The 19,423-nt window shown below is 35.9% G+C and overlaps 1 protein-coding gene across 1 annotated transcript; it reads right to left on the bottom strand.

The window, feature by feature from the left end:
* Positions 1–16,510: 16,510 nt before the first annotated feature.
* LOC130885227 (60S ribosomal protein L32-like) lies at positions 16,511–16,935 on the bottom strand. Its single transcript, XM_057786668.1, has one exon. It carries the CDS (start codon positions 16,916–16,918, stop codon positions 16,511–16,513), a length of 408 nt encoding a protein of 135 aa, XP_057642651.1. The 5' UTR covers positions 16,919–16,935.
* Positions 16,936–19,423: the final 2,488 nt, after the last annotated feature.

Raw genomic sequence — 19,423 nt, 5'->3', positions numbered from 1 at the left:
ATGTGCGTTTCTTACTAAAGCTTTCATGAAATTAATAAACTTTCGAAAGAACGCGATTATCTTTCAAAGTAAAGCTTGTACTGAGAAAAGCAACACTGATCTCAGTTCTAACAGTTCTTTTACACATAGCAAACAACTGCTTGTCTTGACAAGAAACGCATGTGCGTTTCTTTCTAAAGCTTTTGTGAAATTAATAAACTTCCAAAAAAACGCGATTATCTTTCAAAGTAAATCTTGTACTGAGAAAAGCAACACTGATCTCAGTTCTAACAGTGCTTTTACACTTAGCAAACAAGTGCTTGTCTTTACAAAGAAATGCATGTGCGTTTCTTACTAAAGCTTTCGTGAAATTAATAAACTTTCGAAAGTACGCGATTATCTTTCAAAGTAAAGCTTGTACTGAGAAAAGCAACACTGTTCTCAGTTCTAACAGTGCTTTCACAGGTAGCAAACAACTGCTTGTCTTGACAAGAAATGCATGTGCATTTCTTACTAAAGCTTTCGTGAAATTAATAAACTTCCAAAACAACGCGATTATCTTTCAAAGAAAGCTTGTACTGAGAAAAGCAACACTGAGCTCAGTTCTAACAGTGCTTACACGTAGCAAACAACTGCTTGTCTTTACAAAGAAACGCATGTGCTTTTCTAACTAAAGCTTTCGTGAAATTAATAAACTTTCGAAAGAACGCGATTATCTTTCAAAGTAAAGCTTGTACTGAGAAAAGCAACACTGATCTCAGTTCTAACAGTGCTTTCATACGTAGCAAACAACTGCTTGTCCTGACAAAGAAACGCATGTGCGTTTCTTACTAAAGCTTTCGTGAAATTAATAAACTTCCGAAAGAACGCGATTATCTTTCAAAGTAAAGCTTGTACTGAGAAAAGCAACACTGATCTCAGTTCTAACAGTGCTTTCACATGTAGCAAACAAATGCTTGTCTTGACAAAGAAACGCATGTGGCTTTCTTACTAAAGCTTTCGTGAAATTATTAAACTTTCTAAAGAATGCGATTATCTTTCAAAGTAAAGCTTGTACTGAGAAAAGCAACACTGATCTCAGTTCTAACAGTGCTTTCACACGTAGCAAACAACTGCTAGTATCTACAAAGAAATGCATGAGCGTTTCTTACTAAAGCTTTCGTGAAATTAATAAACTTTCAAAAGAACGCGATTATCTTTCAAAGTAAAGCTTGTACTGAGAAAAGCAACACTGATCTCAGTCCTAACAGTGCTTTCACACGTAGCAAACAACTGCTTGTCTTTACAAAAAAACGCATGAGCGTTTCTTACTAAAGCTTTCGTGAAAATAATAAACTTTCAAAAGAACGCGATTTTCATTCAAAGTAAAGGTTGTACTGAGAAAAGCAACACTGATCTCAGTTCTAACAGTGCTTTCACACGTAGCAAACAACTGCTTGTCTTGACAAAGAAACGCATGTGCGTTTCTTACTAAAGCTTTCGTGAAATTAATAAACTTTCGAAAGAACGCGATTATCTTTCAAAGTAAAGCTTGTACTGAGAAAAGCAACACTGATCTCAGTTCTAACAGTGCTTTCACACGTAGCAAACAACTGCTTGTCTTGACAAAAAACGCATGTGCGTTTCTTACTAAAGCTTTCGTGAAATTAGTAAACTTCCGAAAGACTGCGATTATCTTTCAAAGTAAAGCTTGTACTGAGAAAAGCAACACTGATCTCAGTTCTACCAGTGCTTTCACACGTAGCAAACAACTGCTTGTCTTGACAAAAAACGCATGTGCGTTTCTTACTAAAGCTTTCGTGAAATTAGTAAACTTCCGAAAGACTGCGATTATCTTTCAAAGTAAAGCGTGTACTGAGAAAAGCAACACTGATCTCAGTTCTAACAGTGCTTTCACACGTAGCAAACAACTGCTTGTCTTGACAAAAAACGCATGTGCGTTTCTTACTAAAGCTTTCGTGAAATTAGTAAACTTCCGAAAGAACGCGATTATCTTTCAAAGTAAAGCTTGTACTGAAAAAAGCAACACTGATCTCAGTTCTACCAGTGCTTTCACACGTAGCAAACATCTGCTTGTCTTGACAAAGAAATGCATGTGCGTTTCTTTCTAAAGATTTCGTGAAATTAAAAAACTTTCAAAAGAACGCGATTTCCTTTCATCGTAAAGCTTGTATTGAGAAAAGCAACACATCTCAGTTCTAACAGTACTTTCACACGTAGCAAACAACTGCATGTCTTGACAAAGAAACGCATGTGCGTTTCATACTAAAGCATTCGTGAAATTAATAAACTTTAAAAGAACGCGATTATCTTTCAAAGTAAAGCTTGTACTGAGAAAAGCAACAGTGACTCAGTTCTAACAGTGCTTTTTCACATAGGAAACAACTGCTTGTCTTGACAAAGAAACGCATGTGCGTTTCTTACTAAAGCTTTCGTGAAATTAATAAACTTTCAAAAGAACGCGATTATCTTTCAAAGTAAAGCTTGTACTGAGAAAAGCAACACTGACTCACTTCTAACAGTGCTTTCCCGCATAGCAAACAACTGCTTGTCTTGACAAAGAAACGCATGTGCGTTTCTTACTAAAGCTTTCGTGAAATTAAAAAACTTTCAAAAGAACGCATTTATCTTTCAAAGTAAAGCTTGTACTGAGAACAACACTGATCTCAGTTCTAAGAGTGCTTTCACACGTAGCAAACAACTGCTTGTCTTGACAAGAAACGCATGTGCGTTTTTTACTAAAGCTTTCGTGAAATTAGTAAACTTCCGAAAGAACGCGATTATCTTTCAAAGTAAAGCTTGTACTGAGAAAAGCAACACTGATCTCAGTTCTACCAGTGCTTTCACATGTAGCAAACATCTGCTTGTCTTGACAAAGAAATGCATGTGCGTTTCTTTCTAAAGATTTCGTGAAATTAATAAACTTTCAAAAGAACGCGATTTTCTTTCAAAGTAAAGCTTGTACTGAGAAAAGCAACACTGATCTCAGTTCTAACAGTGCTTTCATGCGTAGCAAACACCTGCTTGTCTTGACAAAGAAACGCATGTGCGTTTCTTACTAAAGCTTTCGTGAAATTAATAAACTTTCAAAAGAAGGTGATTATCTTTCAAAGTAAAGCTTGTAGTGAGTAAAGCTACACTGATCTCAGTTCTACGAGTGCTTTCACACGTAGCAAACATCTTCTTGTCTTGACAAAGAAACGCATGTGCGTTTCTTACTAAAGCTTTCGTGAAATTAAAAAACTTTCAAAAGAACGCGATTTCCTTTCATCGTAAAGCTTGTATTGAGAAAAGCAACACATCTCAGTTCTAACAGTGCTTTCACACGTAGCAAACAACTGCATGTCTTGACAAAGAAACGCATGTGCGTTTCATACTAAAGCATTCGTGAAATTAATAAACTTTAAAAGAACACGATTATCTTTCAAAGTAAAGCTTGTACTGAGAAAAGCAACACTGACTCAGTTCTAACTGTGCTTTCTCACATAGGAAACAACTGCTTGTCTTGACAAAGAAACGCATGTGCGTTTCTTACAAAAGCTTTCGTGAAATTAATAAACTTTCAAAAGAACGCGATTATCTTTCAAAGTAAAGCTTGTACTGAGAACAACACTGATCTCAGTTCTAAGAGTGCTTACACACGTAGCAAACAACTGCTTGTCTTGACAAAGAAACGCATGTGCGTTTCTTACTAAAGCTGTCCTGAAATTAATAAACATCCGAAAGAGAGCAATTATCTTTCAAAGTAAAGCTTCTACTGAGAAAAGCAACACTGACTCAGTTCTAACAGTGCTTTCCGCACAGCAAACAACTGCTTTTCTTGACAAAGAAACGCATGTGCGTTTCTTACTAAAGCTTTCGTGAAATTAATAAACATTCAAAAGAACGCGATATTCTTTCAAAGTAAAGCTTGTACTGAGAAAAGCAACACTGATCTCAGTTCTACCAGTGCTTTCACACGTAGCAAACATCTGCTTGTCTTGACAAAGAAACGCATGTGCGTTTCTTACTAAAGCTTTAGTGAAATTAATAAACTTTCAAAAGAACGCGATTATCTTTCAAAGTAAAGCTTGTACTGAGTAAGGCTGCACTGATCTCAGTTCTACCAGTGCTTTCACACGTAGCAAACATCTGCTTGTCTTGACAAAGAAACGCATGTGCGTTTCTTACTAAAGATTTCGTGAAATTAATAAACTTTCAAAAGAACGTGATTATCTTTCAAGGAAAGCTTGTACTTCGAAAAGCAACACTGATCTCAGTTCTAACAGTGCTTTCACGCGTAGCAAACACCTGCTTGTCTTGACAAAGAAACGCATGTGCATTTCTTACTAAAGCTTTCGTGAAATTAATAAACTTTCAAAGAACTCGATTATCTTTCAAAGTAAAGCTTGTACTGAGAAAAGCAACATTGATCTCAGTTCTACCAGTGCTTTCACACATAACAAACAACTGCTTGTCTTGACAAAAAACGCATGTGTGTTTCTTACTAAAGATTTCGTGAAATTAATAAACTTTCAAAAGAACGTGATTATCTTTCAAAGTAAAGCTTGTACTGAGAAAAGCAACACTGATCTCAGTTCTAACAGTGCTTTCACATGTAGCAAACAAATGCTTGTCTTGACAAAGAAACGCATGTGGCTTTCTTACTAAAGCTTTCGTGAAATTAATAAACTTTCGAAAGAATGCGATTATCTTTCAAAGTAAAGCTTGTACTGAAAAAAGCAACACTGATCTCAGTTCTAACAGTGCTTTCACAGGTAGCAAACAAGTGCTTGTCTTGACAAAGAAACGCATATGCGTTTCTTCCTAAAGCTTTCGTGAAATTAAAAAACTTTCAAAAGAACACGATTATCTTTCAAAGTAAAGCTTGTACTGAGAAGAGGAACACTGATCACAGTTCTAACCAAAGTTTCGTAAAATAAATAAACTTTCAAAAGAACGTGATGATCTTTCAAAGTAACACTTGTACTGAGAAAATGAACACTTATCTCAGTTCTAACAATGCTTTCACACGTAGCAAACAACTGCTTGTCTTTAAATAAAAACACATGTCGGTTTCGTACTAAAGATTTCGTGAAATTAATAAACTTTCAAAAGTACGTGATTGTCATTCAAAGTTAAGCTTGTACTGAGAAAGGAAACACTGTTTTCAGTTCTAACAATGCTTTCACATGTAGCAAACAACTGCTTTCCTTTACAAAGAAACACATGTGCGTTTCTTACTAAAGCTTTCATGAAATTAATAAACTTTCAAAAGAACGCGATTATCTTTCAAAGTAAAGCTTTTACTGAGAAAAGCAACACTGATCTCAGTTCTAACAGTGCTTTCACACGTAGCAAACAACTGCTTGTCTTGACAAAGAAACGCATGTGCGTTTCTTACTAAAGATTTCGTGAATTAATAAACGTTCAAAAGAACGTGATTATCTTTAAAAGTAAAGCTTGTACTTCGAAAAGCAACACTGATCTCAGTTCTAACCGTGCTTTCACACGTAGCAAACAACTGCTTGTCTTGACAAAGAAACGCATGTGCGTTTCTTACTAAAGCTTTCGTGAAATTAAAAAACTTTCAAAAGAACGCAATTATCTTTCAAAGTAAAGCTTGTACTGAGAACAACACTGATCTCAGTTCTAACAGTGCTTACACACGTAGCAAACAACTGCTTGTCTTGACAAAGAAACACATGAGCGTTTCTTACTAAAGCTTTCGTGAAATTAAAAAACTTTCAAAAGAACGCGATTTCCTTTCATAGTAAAGCTTGTACTGAGAAAAGCAACACATCTCAGTTGTAATAGTGCTTTCACACGTAGCAAACAACTGCTTGTCTTGACAAAGAAACGCATGTGCGTTTCTTACTAAAGCTTTCGTGAAATTAATAAACTTTCAAAGAACACGATTATATTTCAAAGTAAAGCTTCTACTGAAAAAAGCAACACTGACTCAGTTCTAACAGTGCTTTCACACGTAGCAAACAACTGCTTATTTACAAAGAAACGCATGAGCGTTTCTTACTAAAGCTTTCGTGAAATTAATAAATTTTCAAAAGAACGCGATTATCTTTCAAAGTAAAGCTTGTACTGAGTAAGGCTACACTGATCTCAGTTCAACCAGTGCTTTCACACGTAGCAAACATCTGCTTGTCTTGACAAAGAAACGCATGTGCGTTTATTACGAAAGATTTCGGGAAATTAATAAACTTTCAAAAGAACGTGATTATCTTTCAAGGAAAGCTTGTACTTCGAAAAGCAACACTGATCTCAGTTCTAACAGTACTTTCACGCGTAGCAAACACCTGCTTGTCTTGACAAAGAAACGCATGTGCATTTCTTACTAAAGCTTTCGTGAAATTAATAAACTTTCATAGAACGCGATTATCTTTCAAAGTAAAGCTTGTACTGAGAAAAGCAACACTGATGTCAGTTCTACCAGAGCTTTCACAGGTAGCAAACAACTGCTTGTCTTGACAAAGAAACGCATGTGCGTTTCTTACTAAAGCTTTCGTGAAATTAAAAAACTTTCAAAAGAACGCGATTATCTTTCAAAGTAAAGCTTGTACTGAGAAGAGGAACACTGATCACAGTTCTAACCAAAGTTTCGTAAAATAAATAAACTTTCAAAAGAACGTGATGATCTTTCAAAGTAACACTTGTACTGAGAAAAGGACACTTATCTCAGTTCTAACAATGCTTTCACATGTAGCAAACAACTGCTTGTCTTTAAATAAAAACACATGTCCGTTTCGTACTAAAGCTTTCGTGAAATTAATAAACTTTCAAAAGTACGTGATTGTCATTCAAAGTTAAGCTTATACTGAGAAAGGAAACACTGTTTTCAGGTCTAACAATGCTTTCACATGTAGCAAACAACTGCTATCCTTTACAAAGTAATACATGTGCGTTTCTTACTAAAGCTTTCGTGAAATTAATAAACTTTCAAAAGAACGCGATTATCTTTTAAAGTACAGCTCATACTGAGAAAAGCAACACTGATCTCAGTTCTAACAGTGCTTTCACACGTAGCAAACAACTGCTTGTCTTGACAAAGAAACGCATGTGCGTTTCTTACTAAAGATTTCGTGAAATTAATAAACTTTCAAAAGAACGTGATTATCTTTAAAAGTAAAGCTTGTACTTAGAAAAGCAACACTGATCTCAGTTCTAACCGTGCTTTCACACGTAGCAAACAACTGCTTGTCTTGACAAAGAAACGCATGTGCGTTTCTTACTAAAGCTTTCGTGAAATTAAAAAACTTTCAAAAGATCGCGATTTCCTTTCATAATAAAGCTTGTACTGAGAAAAGCAACACATCTCAGTTGTAATAGTGCTTTCACACGTAGCAAACAACTGCTTGTCTTGACAAAGAAACGCATGTGCGTTTCTTACTAAACCTTTCGTGAAATTAATAAACTTTCAAAGAACACGATTATCTTTCAAAGTAAAGCTTGTACTGAGAAAAGCAACACTGACTCAGTTCTAACAGTGCTTTCACACGTAGCAAACAACTGCTTGTCTTGACAAAGAAACGCATGAGCGTTTCTTGCTAAAGCTTTCGTGAAATTAATAAACTTTCAAAAGAACGCGATTATCTTTCAAATAAAGCTTGTACTGAGAAAAGCAACACTGATCTTAGTTCTAATAGTGCTTTCACACGTAGCAAACAACTGCTTGTCTTGACAAAGAAATGCATGTGCGTTTCTTACTAAAGCTTTCGTGAAATCAATAAACTTTTGAAAGAACGTGATTATCTTTCAAAGTAAAGCTTGTACTGAGAAAAGCAACTCTGATCTCAGTTCTTACGGTGCTTTTACACTTAGCAAACAAGTGCTTGTCTTTACAAAGAAATGCATGTGCGTTTCTTACTAAAGCTTTCGTGCAATTAATGAACTTCCGAAAGAACGCGATTATCTTTCAAAGTAAAGCTTGTACTGAGAAGAGCAACACTGATCTCAGTTCTAACAGTGCTTTCACATGTAGCAAACAAATGCTTGTCTTGACAAAGAAACGCATGTGGCATTCTTACTAAAGCTTTCGTGAAATTAGTAAACTTTCGAAAGAATGCGATTATCTTTCAAAGTAAAGCTTGTACTGAAAAAAGCAACACTGATCTCAGTTCTAGCAGTGCTTTCACACATAGCAAACAACTGCTTATCTCTACAAAGAAACGCATGTGCGTTTCTTACTAAAGCTTTCGTGAAATCAATAAACTTTCGAAAGAACGTGATTATCTTTCAAAGTAAAGCTTGTACTGAGAAAAGCAACTCTGATCTCAGTTCTTACAGGGCTTTTACACTTAGCAAACAAGTGCTTGTCTTTACAAAGAAACGCATATGCGTTTCTTACTAAAGCTTTCGTGAAATTAATAAACTTTCGAAAGAACGCGATTATCTTTCAAAGTAAAGCTTGTACTGAGAAAAGCCACACTGATCTCAGTTCTAACAGTGCTTTCACACGTAGCAAACAACTGCTTGTCTTGACAAAAAACGCATGTGCGTTTCTTACTAAAGCTTTCGTGATATTAGGAAACTTCCGAAAGAACGCGATTATCTTTCAAAGTAAAGCTTGTACTGAGAAAAGCAACACTGATCTCAGTTCTAACAGTGCTTTCACATGTAGCAAACAAATGCTTGTCTTGACAAAGAAACGCATGTGGCTTTCTTACTAAAGCTTTCGTGAAATTAATAAACTTTCGAAAGAATGCGATTATCTTTCAAAGTAAAGCTTGTACTGAGGAAAGCAACACTGATCTCAGTTCTAACAGTGCTTTCACACGTAGCAAACAACTGCTTATCTCTACAAAGAAACGCATTTGCGTTTCTTACTAAAGCTTTCGTGAAATCAATAAACTTTCAAAAGAACACGATTTTCTTTGAAAGTAAAGCTTGTACTGAGAAAAGCAACTCTGATCTCAGTTCTAACAGTGCTTTCCCACATAGGAAACAACTGCTTGTCTTGACAAAGAAACGCATGTGCGTTTCTTACTAAAGCTTTCGTGAAATTAATAAACTTTCAAAAGAACGCGATTTTCTTTCAAAGTAAAGCTTGTCCTGAGAAAAGCAACACTGAGTCACTTCTAACAGTGCTTTCCCGCATAGCAAACTACTGCTTGTCTTGACAAAGAAACGCATGTGCGTTTCTTACTAAAGCTTTCGTGAAATTAATAAACTTTCAAAAGAACACGATTATCTTTCAAAGTAAAGCTTGTACTGAGAAAAGCAACACTGATATCAGTTCTAAGAGTGCTTTCACACGTAGCAAACAACTGCTTTACCTTACAAAGAAATGCATGATCGTTTCTTAATAAAGCGTTCGTGAAATTAATAAACTTTCAAAAGAACGCGATTATCTTTCCAAGTAAAGCTTGTACTGAGAAAAGCAACACTGATCTCAGTTCTAACAGTGCTTTCATACTTAGCAAACAACTGCTTGTCTTGACAAAGAAACGCATGTGCATTTCTTAGTAAAGCTTTCGTGAAATTAATAAACTTTCAAAAGAACGCGATTTTCTTTCAAAGTAAAGCTTGTACTGAGAAAAGCAACACTGATCTCAGTTCTAACAGTGCTTTCACACGTAGCTAACAAGTGCTTGTCTTTACGAAGAAACGCATGTGCGTTTCTTACTAAAGCTCTCCTGAAAATAATAAACATCCGAAAGAACGCAATTATCTTTCAAAGTAAAGCTTGTACTGAGAAAAGCAACACTGACTCAGTTCTAACAGTGCTTTTCCGCACTGCAAACAACTGCTTGCCTTGACAAAGAAACGCATGTGCGTTTCTTACTAAAGCTTTCGTGAAATTAATAAACTTTCAAAAGAACGCGATTATCTTTCAAAGTAAAGCTTGTACTGAGAAAAGCAACACTGATCTCAGTTCTACCAGTGCTTTCACACGTAGCAAACATCTGCTTGTCTTGACAAAGAAACGCATGTGCGTTTCTTACTAAAGCTTTCGTGAAATTAATAAACTTTCAAAAGAACGCGATTATCTTTCAAAGTAAATCTTGTACTGAGTAAGACTACACTGACTCAGTTCTAACAGTGCTTTCCCGCACAGCAAACAACTGCTTGTCTTGACAAAGAAACGCATGTGCGTTTCTTACTAAAGCTTTCTTGAAATTAATAAACTTTCAAAAGAATGGAATTATCTTTCAAAGTAAACCTTGTAATGAGGAAAGGAACACTGATCTCTGTTCTAACAGTGCTTTCACACGTAGCAAAAAAATTCTTGTCTTTACAAAGAAACACATGTACATTTCTTTCTGAAGCTTTCGTGAAATTAATAAACTTTCAAAGAACGCGATTATTTTTCAAAGTAAAGCTTGTGCTGAGAAAAGGAACATTGATCTCAGTTCTAACAATTCTTTCACACGTAGCACACAATTGCTTGTTTTTACAAAGAAACACATGTGCGTTTCTTACTAACGCTTTTGTGAAATTAAGAAACTTTCAAAAGAAGGCAATTATCTTTCAAATTAAATCTTGTGCTGAGAAATGGAACACTGGTCTCAGTTCTCACAATGCTTTTAAACGTAGCAAACAACTGTTAGTCTTTACAAAGAAACATGTGCGTTTCTTACTAAAGCATTCTTGAAATCAAAAAACTTTTAAAAGAACGCGATTATCTTTCAAAATAAAGCTTGTACTGAGAGAAGGAACACTGCTGTCAGTTCTAACAATGCTTTCACCCATAGCAAAAAGCTGCTTGTCTTTACAAAGAAACACATGTGCGTTTCTTACTAAAGCTTTCGTGAAATTAATAAACTTCCAAAAGAACGCGATAATCTTTCATAGTAAAGCTTGTGCTGAGAAAATGAACACTGATCTCAGTTCTAACAATGCTTTCACACGTATCATACAACTGCTTGTCTTTACAAAGTAACACATGTTCGTTTCTTACTAACGCTTTCTTGAAATTAATAAACTTTCAAAGAACACGATTATCTTTCAAAATAAATCTTGTGCTTAGAAAAGGAACACTGATCTCAGTTCTAACAATGCTTTCACACGTAGCAAACAACTGCATGTCTTTACAAAGACCACATATCCGTTTCTTACTAAAGCTTTCGTGAAAATATTAAACTTTCAAAAGAACCCGATTATCTTTCAACGTAAAGATTGTATTGAGAAAAGGAACACTGATCTAAGTTCTAACAATGCTTTCACACGTAGCAAACAACTGCTTGTCTTTAGAAAGAAACACATGTGTGTTTCTTACTAAAGTTTTCGTGAAATTAATAAACTTTCAAAAGAACGTGATTATCTTTTAAATTTAAGCTTGTGCTGAGAAAATGAACACTGATCTCAGTTTCAACAATGCTTTCACACGTAGCAAACAACTGCTTGTCTTTACACAGAAACACATGAGCGTTTCTTACTAAAGCATTATTGAAATTAATAAACTCTCAAAAAAATGCGATTATCTTTCAAAGTAAAGCTTGTGCTGAGAAAAGGAACACTGTTCTCAGTTCTAACAATGCTTTCACCTGTAGAAAACAACTGCTTTTCTTTACACAGAAAGACATGTGGGTTGTCTATAAAAGCTTTCGTGAAATTAATAAATTTTCAAAAGAACGTGATTAACTTTCTAAGTAAAGCTGGTACTGAGAAAAGTACCTCTGATCTCAGTTCTAACAATGCTTTCACACGTAGAAAACACCTGCTTTTCTTTACAAAGGAACACATATGCGTTTCTTATGAAAGTTTTCGTGAAATTAATAAACTTTCAAAAGAACGTGATTATCTTTCAAAGTTAAACTTTTACTGAGAAAAGGAACACTGATCTCAGTTCTAACAAGCGTTCGTGCAATTAATAAACTTCCAAAAGCACGAGATTATATTTCAAAGTAAAGCTTGTGCTGAGAAGAGGAACACTGATCTCAGTTCTAACACATCTTTCGTGTAATTAATAAACTTTCAAAAGCACGAGATTATATTTCAAAGTAAAGCTTGTGCTGAGAAGAGGAACACTGATCACAGTTCTAACCAAGATTTCGTGAAATAAATAAACTTTCAAAAGAACGTGATGATCTTTCAAAGTAACACTTGTACTGAGAAAAGCAACACTGATCTCAGTTCTAACAATGCTTTCACACGTAGCAAACAACTGCTTGTCTTTACAAAGAAACAAATGTGCGTTTCTTACTAAAGCTTTCGTGAAATTCCTAAACTTTAAAACGAACGTGATTATCTTTCAAAGTTATGTTTGTACTGAGAAAAGAAACACAGATGTCAGTTCTAACAATGCGTTCACACGTAGCAAACAACTGCTTGTCTTTACAAAGAAACACATGTGCGTTTCTTACTAAAGCTTTCGTGAAATTAATAAATTTTCAAAAGAACGCAATTATTTTTCAAAGTAAACTTGAGTGCGAAAAGGGACACTGATCTCGGTTCTAACAATGCTTTCACACGTAGCAAACAACTGCTTGTCTTTACAAAGAAACACATGTGCATTTCTTACTACACCTTTCATGAAATTAAAAAACATTCAAAAGAACGCAATTATCTTTCAAAGTAAAGCTTGTTCTGAGAAAAGGAACTCTGATCTCAGTTCTAACAATGCTTTCACACGTAGCAAACAACTGCTTGTCTTTAAAAAGAAACGCATGTGTTTTTCTTACTAAAGCTTTCGTGAAATTAATAAACTTTCAAAAGAACGTGATTATCTTTCAAAGTTAAGCTTGTACTGAAAAGAGGAACACTGATTTCAGTCCTAACAAGCTTTCGTGCAATTAAGAAACTTCCAAAAGAACGTGATTATCTTTACAAGTAAAGCTTGTACTGATAAGAGGAACACTGATCACAGTTCTAACCAAGATTTCGTGAAATAAATAAACTTTCAAAAGAACGTGATGATCTTTCAAAGTAACACTTGTACTGAGAAAAGGAACACTTATCTCAGTTCTAACAATGCTTTCACACGTAGCAAACAACTGCTTGTCTTTACAAAGAAACACGTGTGCGTTTATTACTAAAGCTTTCGTGAAATTAATAAACTTTCAAATAACGTGATTATCTTTCAAAGTAAAGCTTGTACTGAGAAAAGGAACACTGATCTCAGTTGTAACAAATCTTTCGTGCAATTAACAAACTTTCAAAAGAACGTGATTATCTTTCAAAGTAAAGTTTGCAAGAGAAGAGGAACACTGATCTCAGACCTAAGCTGTACTGAGAAAAGGAACACTGATCTCAGTTCTAACAGTGCTTTCACACGTAGCAAACAACTGCATGTCTTTACAAAGAAACACATGTGCGTATCCTACTAAAGCTTTCTTGAAATTAATAAACTTTCAAAGAACGCGATTATCTTTCAAAATAAAGCTTGTGCTGAGAAAAGGAACGCTGATCTCAGTTCTAACAATGCTTTCCCACGTAGCAAACAACTGCTTGTCTTTACATAGAAACACATGTCCGTTTCGTACTAAAGCTTTCCTGAAATTAATAAACTTTCAAAAGAACGTGATTGTCTTTCAAAGTTAAGCTTGTACTGAGAAAGGAAACACTGTTTTCAGTTCTAACAATGCTTTCATATGTAGCAAACAACTGCTTTCCTTTACAAAGAAACACATGTGCGTTTCTTACTAAACCTTTCGTGAAATTAATAAACTTTCAAAAGAACGTGATTATCTTACAAAGTTAAGCTTGTACTGAAAAGAGGAACACTGATCTAAGTTCTAAAAAGCTTTCTTCCAATTAATAAACTTTCAAAGGAACGTGATTATCTTTCAATGTAAAGCTTGTACTGAGAAGAGGAACACTGATCTCATTTCTAACAAAGATTTCGTGAAATAAATAAACTTTCAAAAGAACGTGATTATCTTTCAAAGTAAAGCTTGTACTGAGAAAAGGAACACTCATCTCAGTTCTAACAATGCTTTCACACGTAGCAAACTACTGCTTGTCTTTACAAAGAAACACATGTGCGTTTCTTACTAAAGCTTTCGTGAAATTAATAAACTTTCAAAAGAACGAGATTATTTTTCAACGAAAAGCTTGTACTGAGATAAAGAACACTGATCTAAGTTCTAACAATGCTTTCACATGTAGCAAACAACTGCTTCTCTTTACACAGAAACGCATGTGCGTTTCTTACTAAAGCTTTCGTGAAATTAATATACTTTCAAAAGAACGTGATTATCTTTCCAAGTAAAGCTTGTAATGAGAAGAGGAACACTAATCTCAGTTCTAACAAATCTTTCGTGCAATTAACAGACTTTCAAAACAACGTGATTATCTTTCAACGTAAAGCTTGTACTGAGAAGAGGAACACTGATCTCAGAGGTAAGCTTGTGCTGAGAAGAGGAACACTGATCTCAGTTCTAACAGTGCTTTCACACGTAGCAAACAACTGCTTGTCTTTACAAAGAAACACATGTGTGTTTCTTACTAAAGCTTTCTTGAAATTAATAAACTTTCAAAAGAATGCGATTATCTTTCTAAGTAAAGCTTGTCTTGAGAAAAGGAACAATGATATCTGTTGTAATATTAGCGCTATTCTGTTGTAATATTTGCGGCAGAACTGCATCCCCGGCATCCACCCGCCCACATGCCTATCTTATGCCCCGAAATTATTACACGGAAACTGTATTCTTTTAATCACTTCCTGGCCCATTAGCTCCAACCTCTTATTGGCTAGCTCTTACATATTGATCTAACCCATTTCTAATATTCTGTGTAGTACCACGAGCTGGCTTACCAGGAAAGATCTTAACCTGCGTCTGTCTGGAGTGGGAGAATCATGGCGACTCCTCACTCAGCTTCTTTCTCCCAGCATTCTGTCTGTTTACTCCACCCACCTAAGGGCTGGCCTATAAATGGGCCAAGGCAGTTTCTTTTTTAAATGAAAGTAACTCCTCCATCATTTCCCCTTTTTTGTTTAAACAAAAAAGAAAGGCTTTAACTTTAACATAGTAAAATTACATATAACAAGACAGTTGTCAAGCAAGAATTACAGTTACAATATTTATATCTATCTTTTATCATAACTAAGGAAAACTATAACTATAAATAACCGTTCTTCAACTCCATCAAAGACTCCAGAAGGATATAATGTTACCTAAGTAAACAAGAAATAAGAAATTTCAAACTTTAGAAATGACAGAGACATCTCTCTGCCTGGACAGTCACCCAAAGTTCTTTTCTTACTGTTGGGGCATCCATCTTTGGCCTACAGGCCCATAGTATCCAGCAGACACATTTTCATGAAGCAGGAAATTCCAAAGACAGTTCAGTCACTATCTGCTGTGTCCTGCAGAATGTCTTGCAGACTCTTTTATGAATCAGGAACCCCGAAAGATCATCTCACCTTTACGCAAGTTCAGCAGTCCTTTTTCTGCGGGTTCTCTGTGTCTAGTTTATGCAATAGTCCAGGCAAGAACAGTTTCTTGCCCAAGTGGCTATCAAACCCCATAAGGATCCTCTTTGATGCCCATCTTCCTTTTGAAGTAGATTGGTGCTGCCAGGAGCAGACGTGTCTCATTGTCATGAAAAACCCTAAGTTATTAAAACACTTAAATGCCATATTCTGTAGCCTTTGCAAGATATGAAGAATGCCTATCTGAAATATATCTATGCACATCTAGAAAATCTAACTAACATGACTACAAGCTTGACTATTATTTATGATTATCCATTAGCAACCTATATTTCCTAATTATACATTACATTTTTAAATGAACTACACAATCACAATACCTTAATCAAGATCAGAAATACATATACATATAACAAAATTGACCTTAAAATCTATACAAATGCAAATTATTTATATCTATATCATATCCCCCTTTAAATGTAAAAGAACATTTATAAACCATATTTGGGAACATGGGCGCAGATTTTTCTCTCCAAACTGCTTCCTGCTGAATGGGGGCGTCGTTAATTAGGTCTTTTATGGGATAACCTGTGTGCCAGGGTCATCTCAGTTGGCAGTTGAGTGAAGTAATTTTTTGAGGGTGTTTACAGTAACCTTTCAGGAGGGCGCGGTCTATCATACCATATTGGGATAGAAGAAATCCACAGGGTCGCATCCTCTGTGAAAACAAAAGAAGACCCTCTCCAAAGCATCATGTCCTTAGACCCATATTCTGAAATCATAATACCCTTATATCCATTCTGGTTTAGCTTGGCAGCCCATATAATGAAATGTCTCTCTGTACTTAGCTCCTTCACAGTCAAAAATTTTAAAGAAAACACAATAATACAAAGAATCCAGACTCTCTGTGAATTTTCCATTTCTACGTGGCTTATTTTTCTTTATTTCTTTTAATCTATAACTATCTGTACTCTGTCTCTTTAAAGACTTTACCCATTTTTTAAAACATTAACTTTATTCTTTATATATATTTTTTTCTCTCTCTCAAGCCTACGTACATTCATCAAACACTGTGGTCTTTTATGTCTTTTATGTCTGAATCTGTTTTATTGTGAATCTGTAATTTTTTTACTATCCAGGAGCATTTCTTAAAATGTTTTTTTTTTCCAAGTCGGCAGTTTTTGTGGTTTTATTTAAACACAAAGCGTGCACGCAAGCCATCTACTCATTCTCTTCGCTGCGCAGCCTGGCATTGGGATTGGTGACTCTGATGGCCAGCTGTGCTGCTCTTTCCACGATGGCTTTTCGGTTCTTGGAGGAAACATTGTGAGCAATCTCAGCACAGTAAGACTTGTTGCACATCAGCAGCACTTCCAGCTCCTTGACGTTGTGGACCAGAAACTTCCGGAAGCCGCTAGGCAGCATGTGCTTGGTTTTCTTGTTGCTCCCATAACCAATGTTGGGCATCAGGATCTGGCCCTTGAATCTTCTCCGCACCCTGTTGTTAATACCTCTGGGTTTCCGCCAGTTTCGCTTAATCTTGACATATCGGTCTGACTGGTGCCGGATGAACTTCTTGGTCCTCTTTTTGATGATCTTGGGCTTCACCAGAGGCCGGAGGGCAGCCATGATGCCGTAAAGGAGATGGCAGCCACCTCGCAGGTAGCACCGAGGAAGAAGCCATTTCTTAAAATGTTAAGCACTTCTCAAAAACTTAAGTTGCACCATGTAGGGCTAATACGGTACCGCCTCTGTCCTGCCCAGTCGAAACCTTAACTGTGCTGTTATTACAGTAATTACGGTAGTTCCTGCCTGAGACCAGCACAGTTCAGCATGGCGGAGTTGAGCCGCTCCTGCCTCAGAGCCATTTGGTGCCCCTGAGCCACTCACAGTTCCAGACACAGTCCACATTGCCATCAAGCAAGCCATAGCACTTTACTCCAAATGCTCCATTCAAAAGCTATGTCTCCTGCAGGAGCCAGACAGAGATCTTAATGGCGGCACAGCCCAGAAAGCCGGCATTTTAAAACAGCCAGTTTTTTTCCTGTTGCTGAGTCAGGACAATTTCTTTGCTGCACGCAACCCACAAACAGCAAAAAGCTGTCTTGGGGGCCACTCTGTTGTAATATTAGCGCCACTCTGTTGTAATATTTGCGGCAGGGCTGCGTCCCCGGCACCCAGCCGCCCACATGGCTAGCTTATGCCCCGAAATAATTACACGGAAACTGTATTCTTTTAATCACTTCCTGGCCCATTAGCTCCAACCTCTTATTGGCTAGCTCTTACATATTGATCTAACCCATTTCTAATATTCTGTGTAGTACCACGAGCTGGCTTACCAGGAAAGATCTTAAGCTGCGTCTGTCTGGAGTGGGAGAATCATGGCGACTCCTCACTCAGCTTCTTTCTCCCAGCATTCTGTCTGTTTACTCCACCCGCCTAAGGGCTGGCCTATAAATGGGCCAAGGCAGTTTCTTTATTAAATGAAAGTAACTCCTCCATCAGATATCAGTTCTAACAATGCTTTGACATATAGCAAACAACTGCTTGTCTTTACAAAGAAACACATGTGCGTTTCTTACTAAAGCTTTGGTGAAATTAAAAATCTTTCAAAGAACGCGATTATCTTTCAAAGTAAAGTTTGTACTGAGAAAAGGAACACTGATCTCAGTTCTAACAATGCTTTGACATGTAGCAAACAACTGCTTGTCTTTACAAAGAAACACATGTGCGTTTCTTACTAAAGCTTTCGTGAAATTAATAAACTTTCAAAAGAACGCGATTATCTTTCAAATAAAGCTTGTACTGAGAAAAGGAACACTGATCTCACTTCTAACAATGATTTCACACGTAGCAAACAACTACTTGTCTTTACAAAGAAACACATGTGCGTTTCTTACTAAAGCTTTCGTGAAATTAATAAACTTTCAAATGATCGTGATTATCTTTCAAAGTTAAGCTTGTACTGAAAAGAGGAACACTGATCTCAGTTCTAACATGCTTTCGTGCAATTAATAAACTTTCAAAAGAACGTGATTACCTTCAAAGTAAAGCTTGTACTGAGAAAAGGAACACTGATCTCAGTTCTAACAGTGCTTTCACACATAGCAAACAACTGTTTGTCTTTATAAAGAAACACATGTGCGTTTCTTACTAAAGCTTTCGTGAAATTTATAAACTTTCAAAAGTACATGATTATCTTTCAAAGTAAAGCTTGTACTAAGAAAAGGAACACTGATATCAGTTCTAACAATGCTTTCACATGTAGCAAACATCTGCTTTTCTTTACAAAGAAACACATGTGTGTTTCTTACTAAAGCTTTCGTGAAATAAACTTTCAAAAGAACCTGATTATCTTTCAAAGTAAAGCTTGTACTTAGAAGCGGAACACTGATCTCAGTTCTAACAAAGCTTTAGTGCAATTAATAAACTTTCAAAGAACGTGATTATCTTTCAAAGTAAAGCTTGTACTGAGAAGAGGAACACTGATCTCAGTTCTAACAAAGATTTCGTGAAATAAATAAACTTTCAAAAAAACGCGATTATCTTTCTAAATAAAGCTTGTGCTGAGAAAAGGACCACAGATCTCAGTTCTAACAATGCTTTCACAAGTAGCAAACAAATGCTCCTCTTTCCCAAGAAACCCATGTGCGTTTCTTACTAAAGCTTTTGATGAAATGAATATACTTTCAAAAAACTTGATTGTCTTTCAAAATAAAGCTTCTACAGGGAAAAGGAACAGTGACCTCACTTCTAACAATACTCTGACATGTCGCAAACAACGTCTTCCCTTTAGAGTGAAACACTTGTGCATTTCTTACTAAAGCTTTTAATGAAATGAATTCACTTTCAAAAGTTCCTGATTTTCTTTCAAAGTAAAGCTGGTAGCGAGAAAGGAACACTGATCTCACTTCTAAGAAGACTTTGAAATGTCGTAAACAACTGCTTCTCTTTACAGTGAAACACATGTGCGTTTTTTTCTATAGCTTTTCTTGAAATGAATACAGTTTCTAAAGAATGTAATTATCTTTCAAAGTAAAGCTTATACAGAGAAAGGAACTCTTATCTCAATTCTAACAATAACTTGACATGTCGCAAACAAGTTCTTCTCTTTACAGAGAAAAAATTGTGTGT

Source organism: Chionomys nivalis, chromosome 12 (genome assembly GCF_950005125.1).
Source record: "Chionomys nivalis chromosome 12, mChiNiv1.1, whole genome shotgun sequence".
Classification (NCBI taxonomy): Eukaryota; Metazoa; Chordata; class Mammalia; order Rodentia; family Cricetidae; genus Chionomys; species Chionomys nivalis.
The sequence above is the reverse complement of the archived record's forward strand: the minus strand, read 5'-3'. Positions and strand labels throughout refer to the sequence as shown.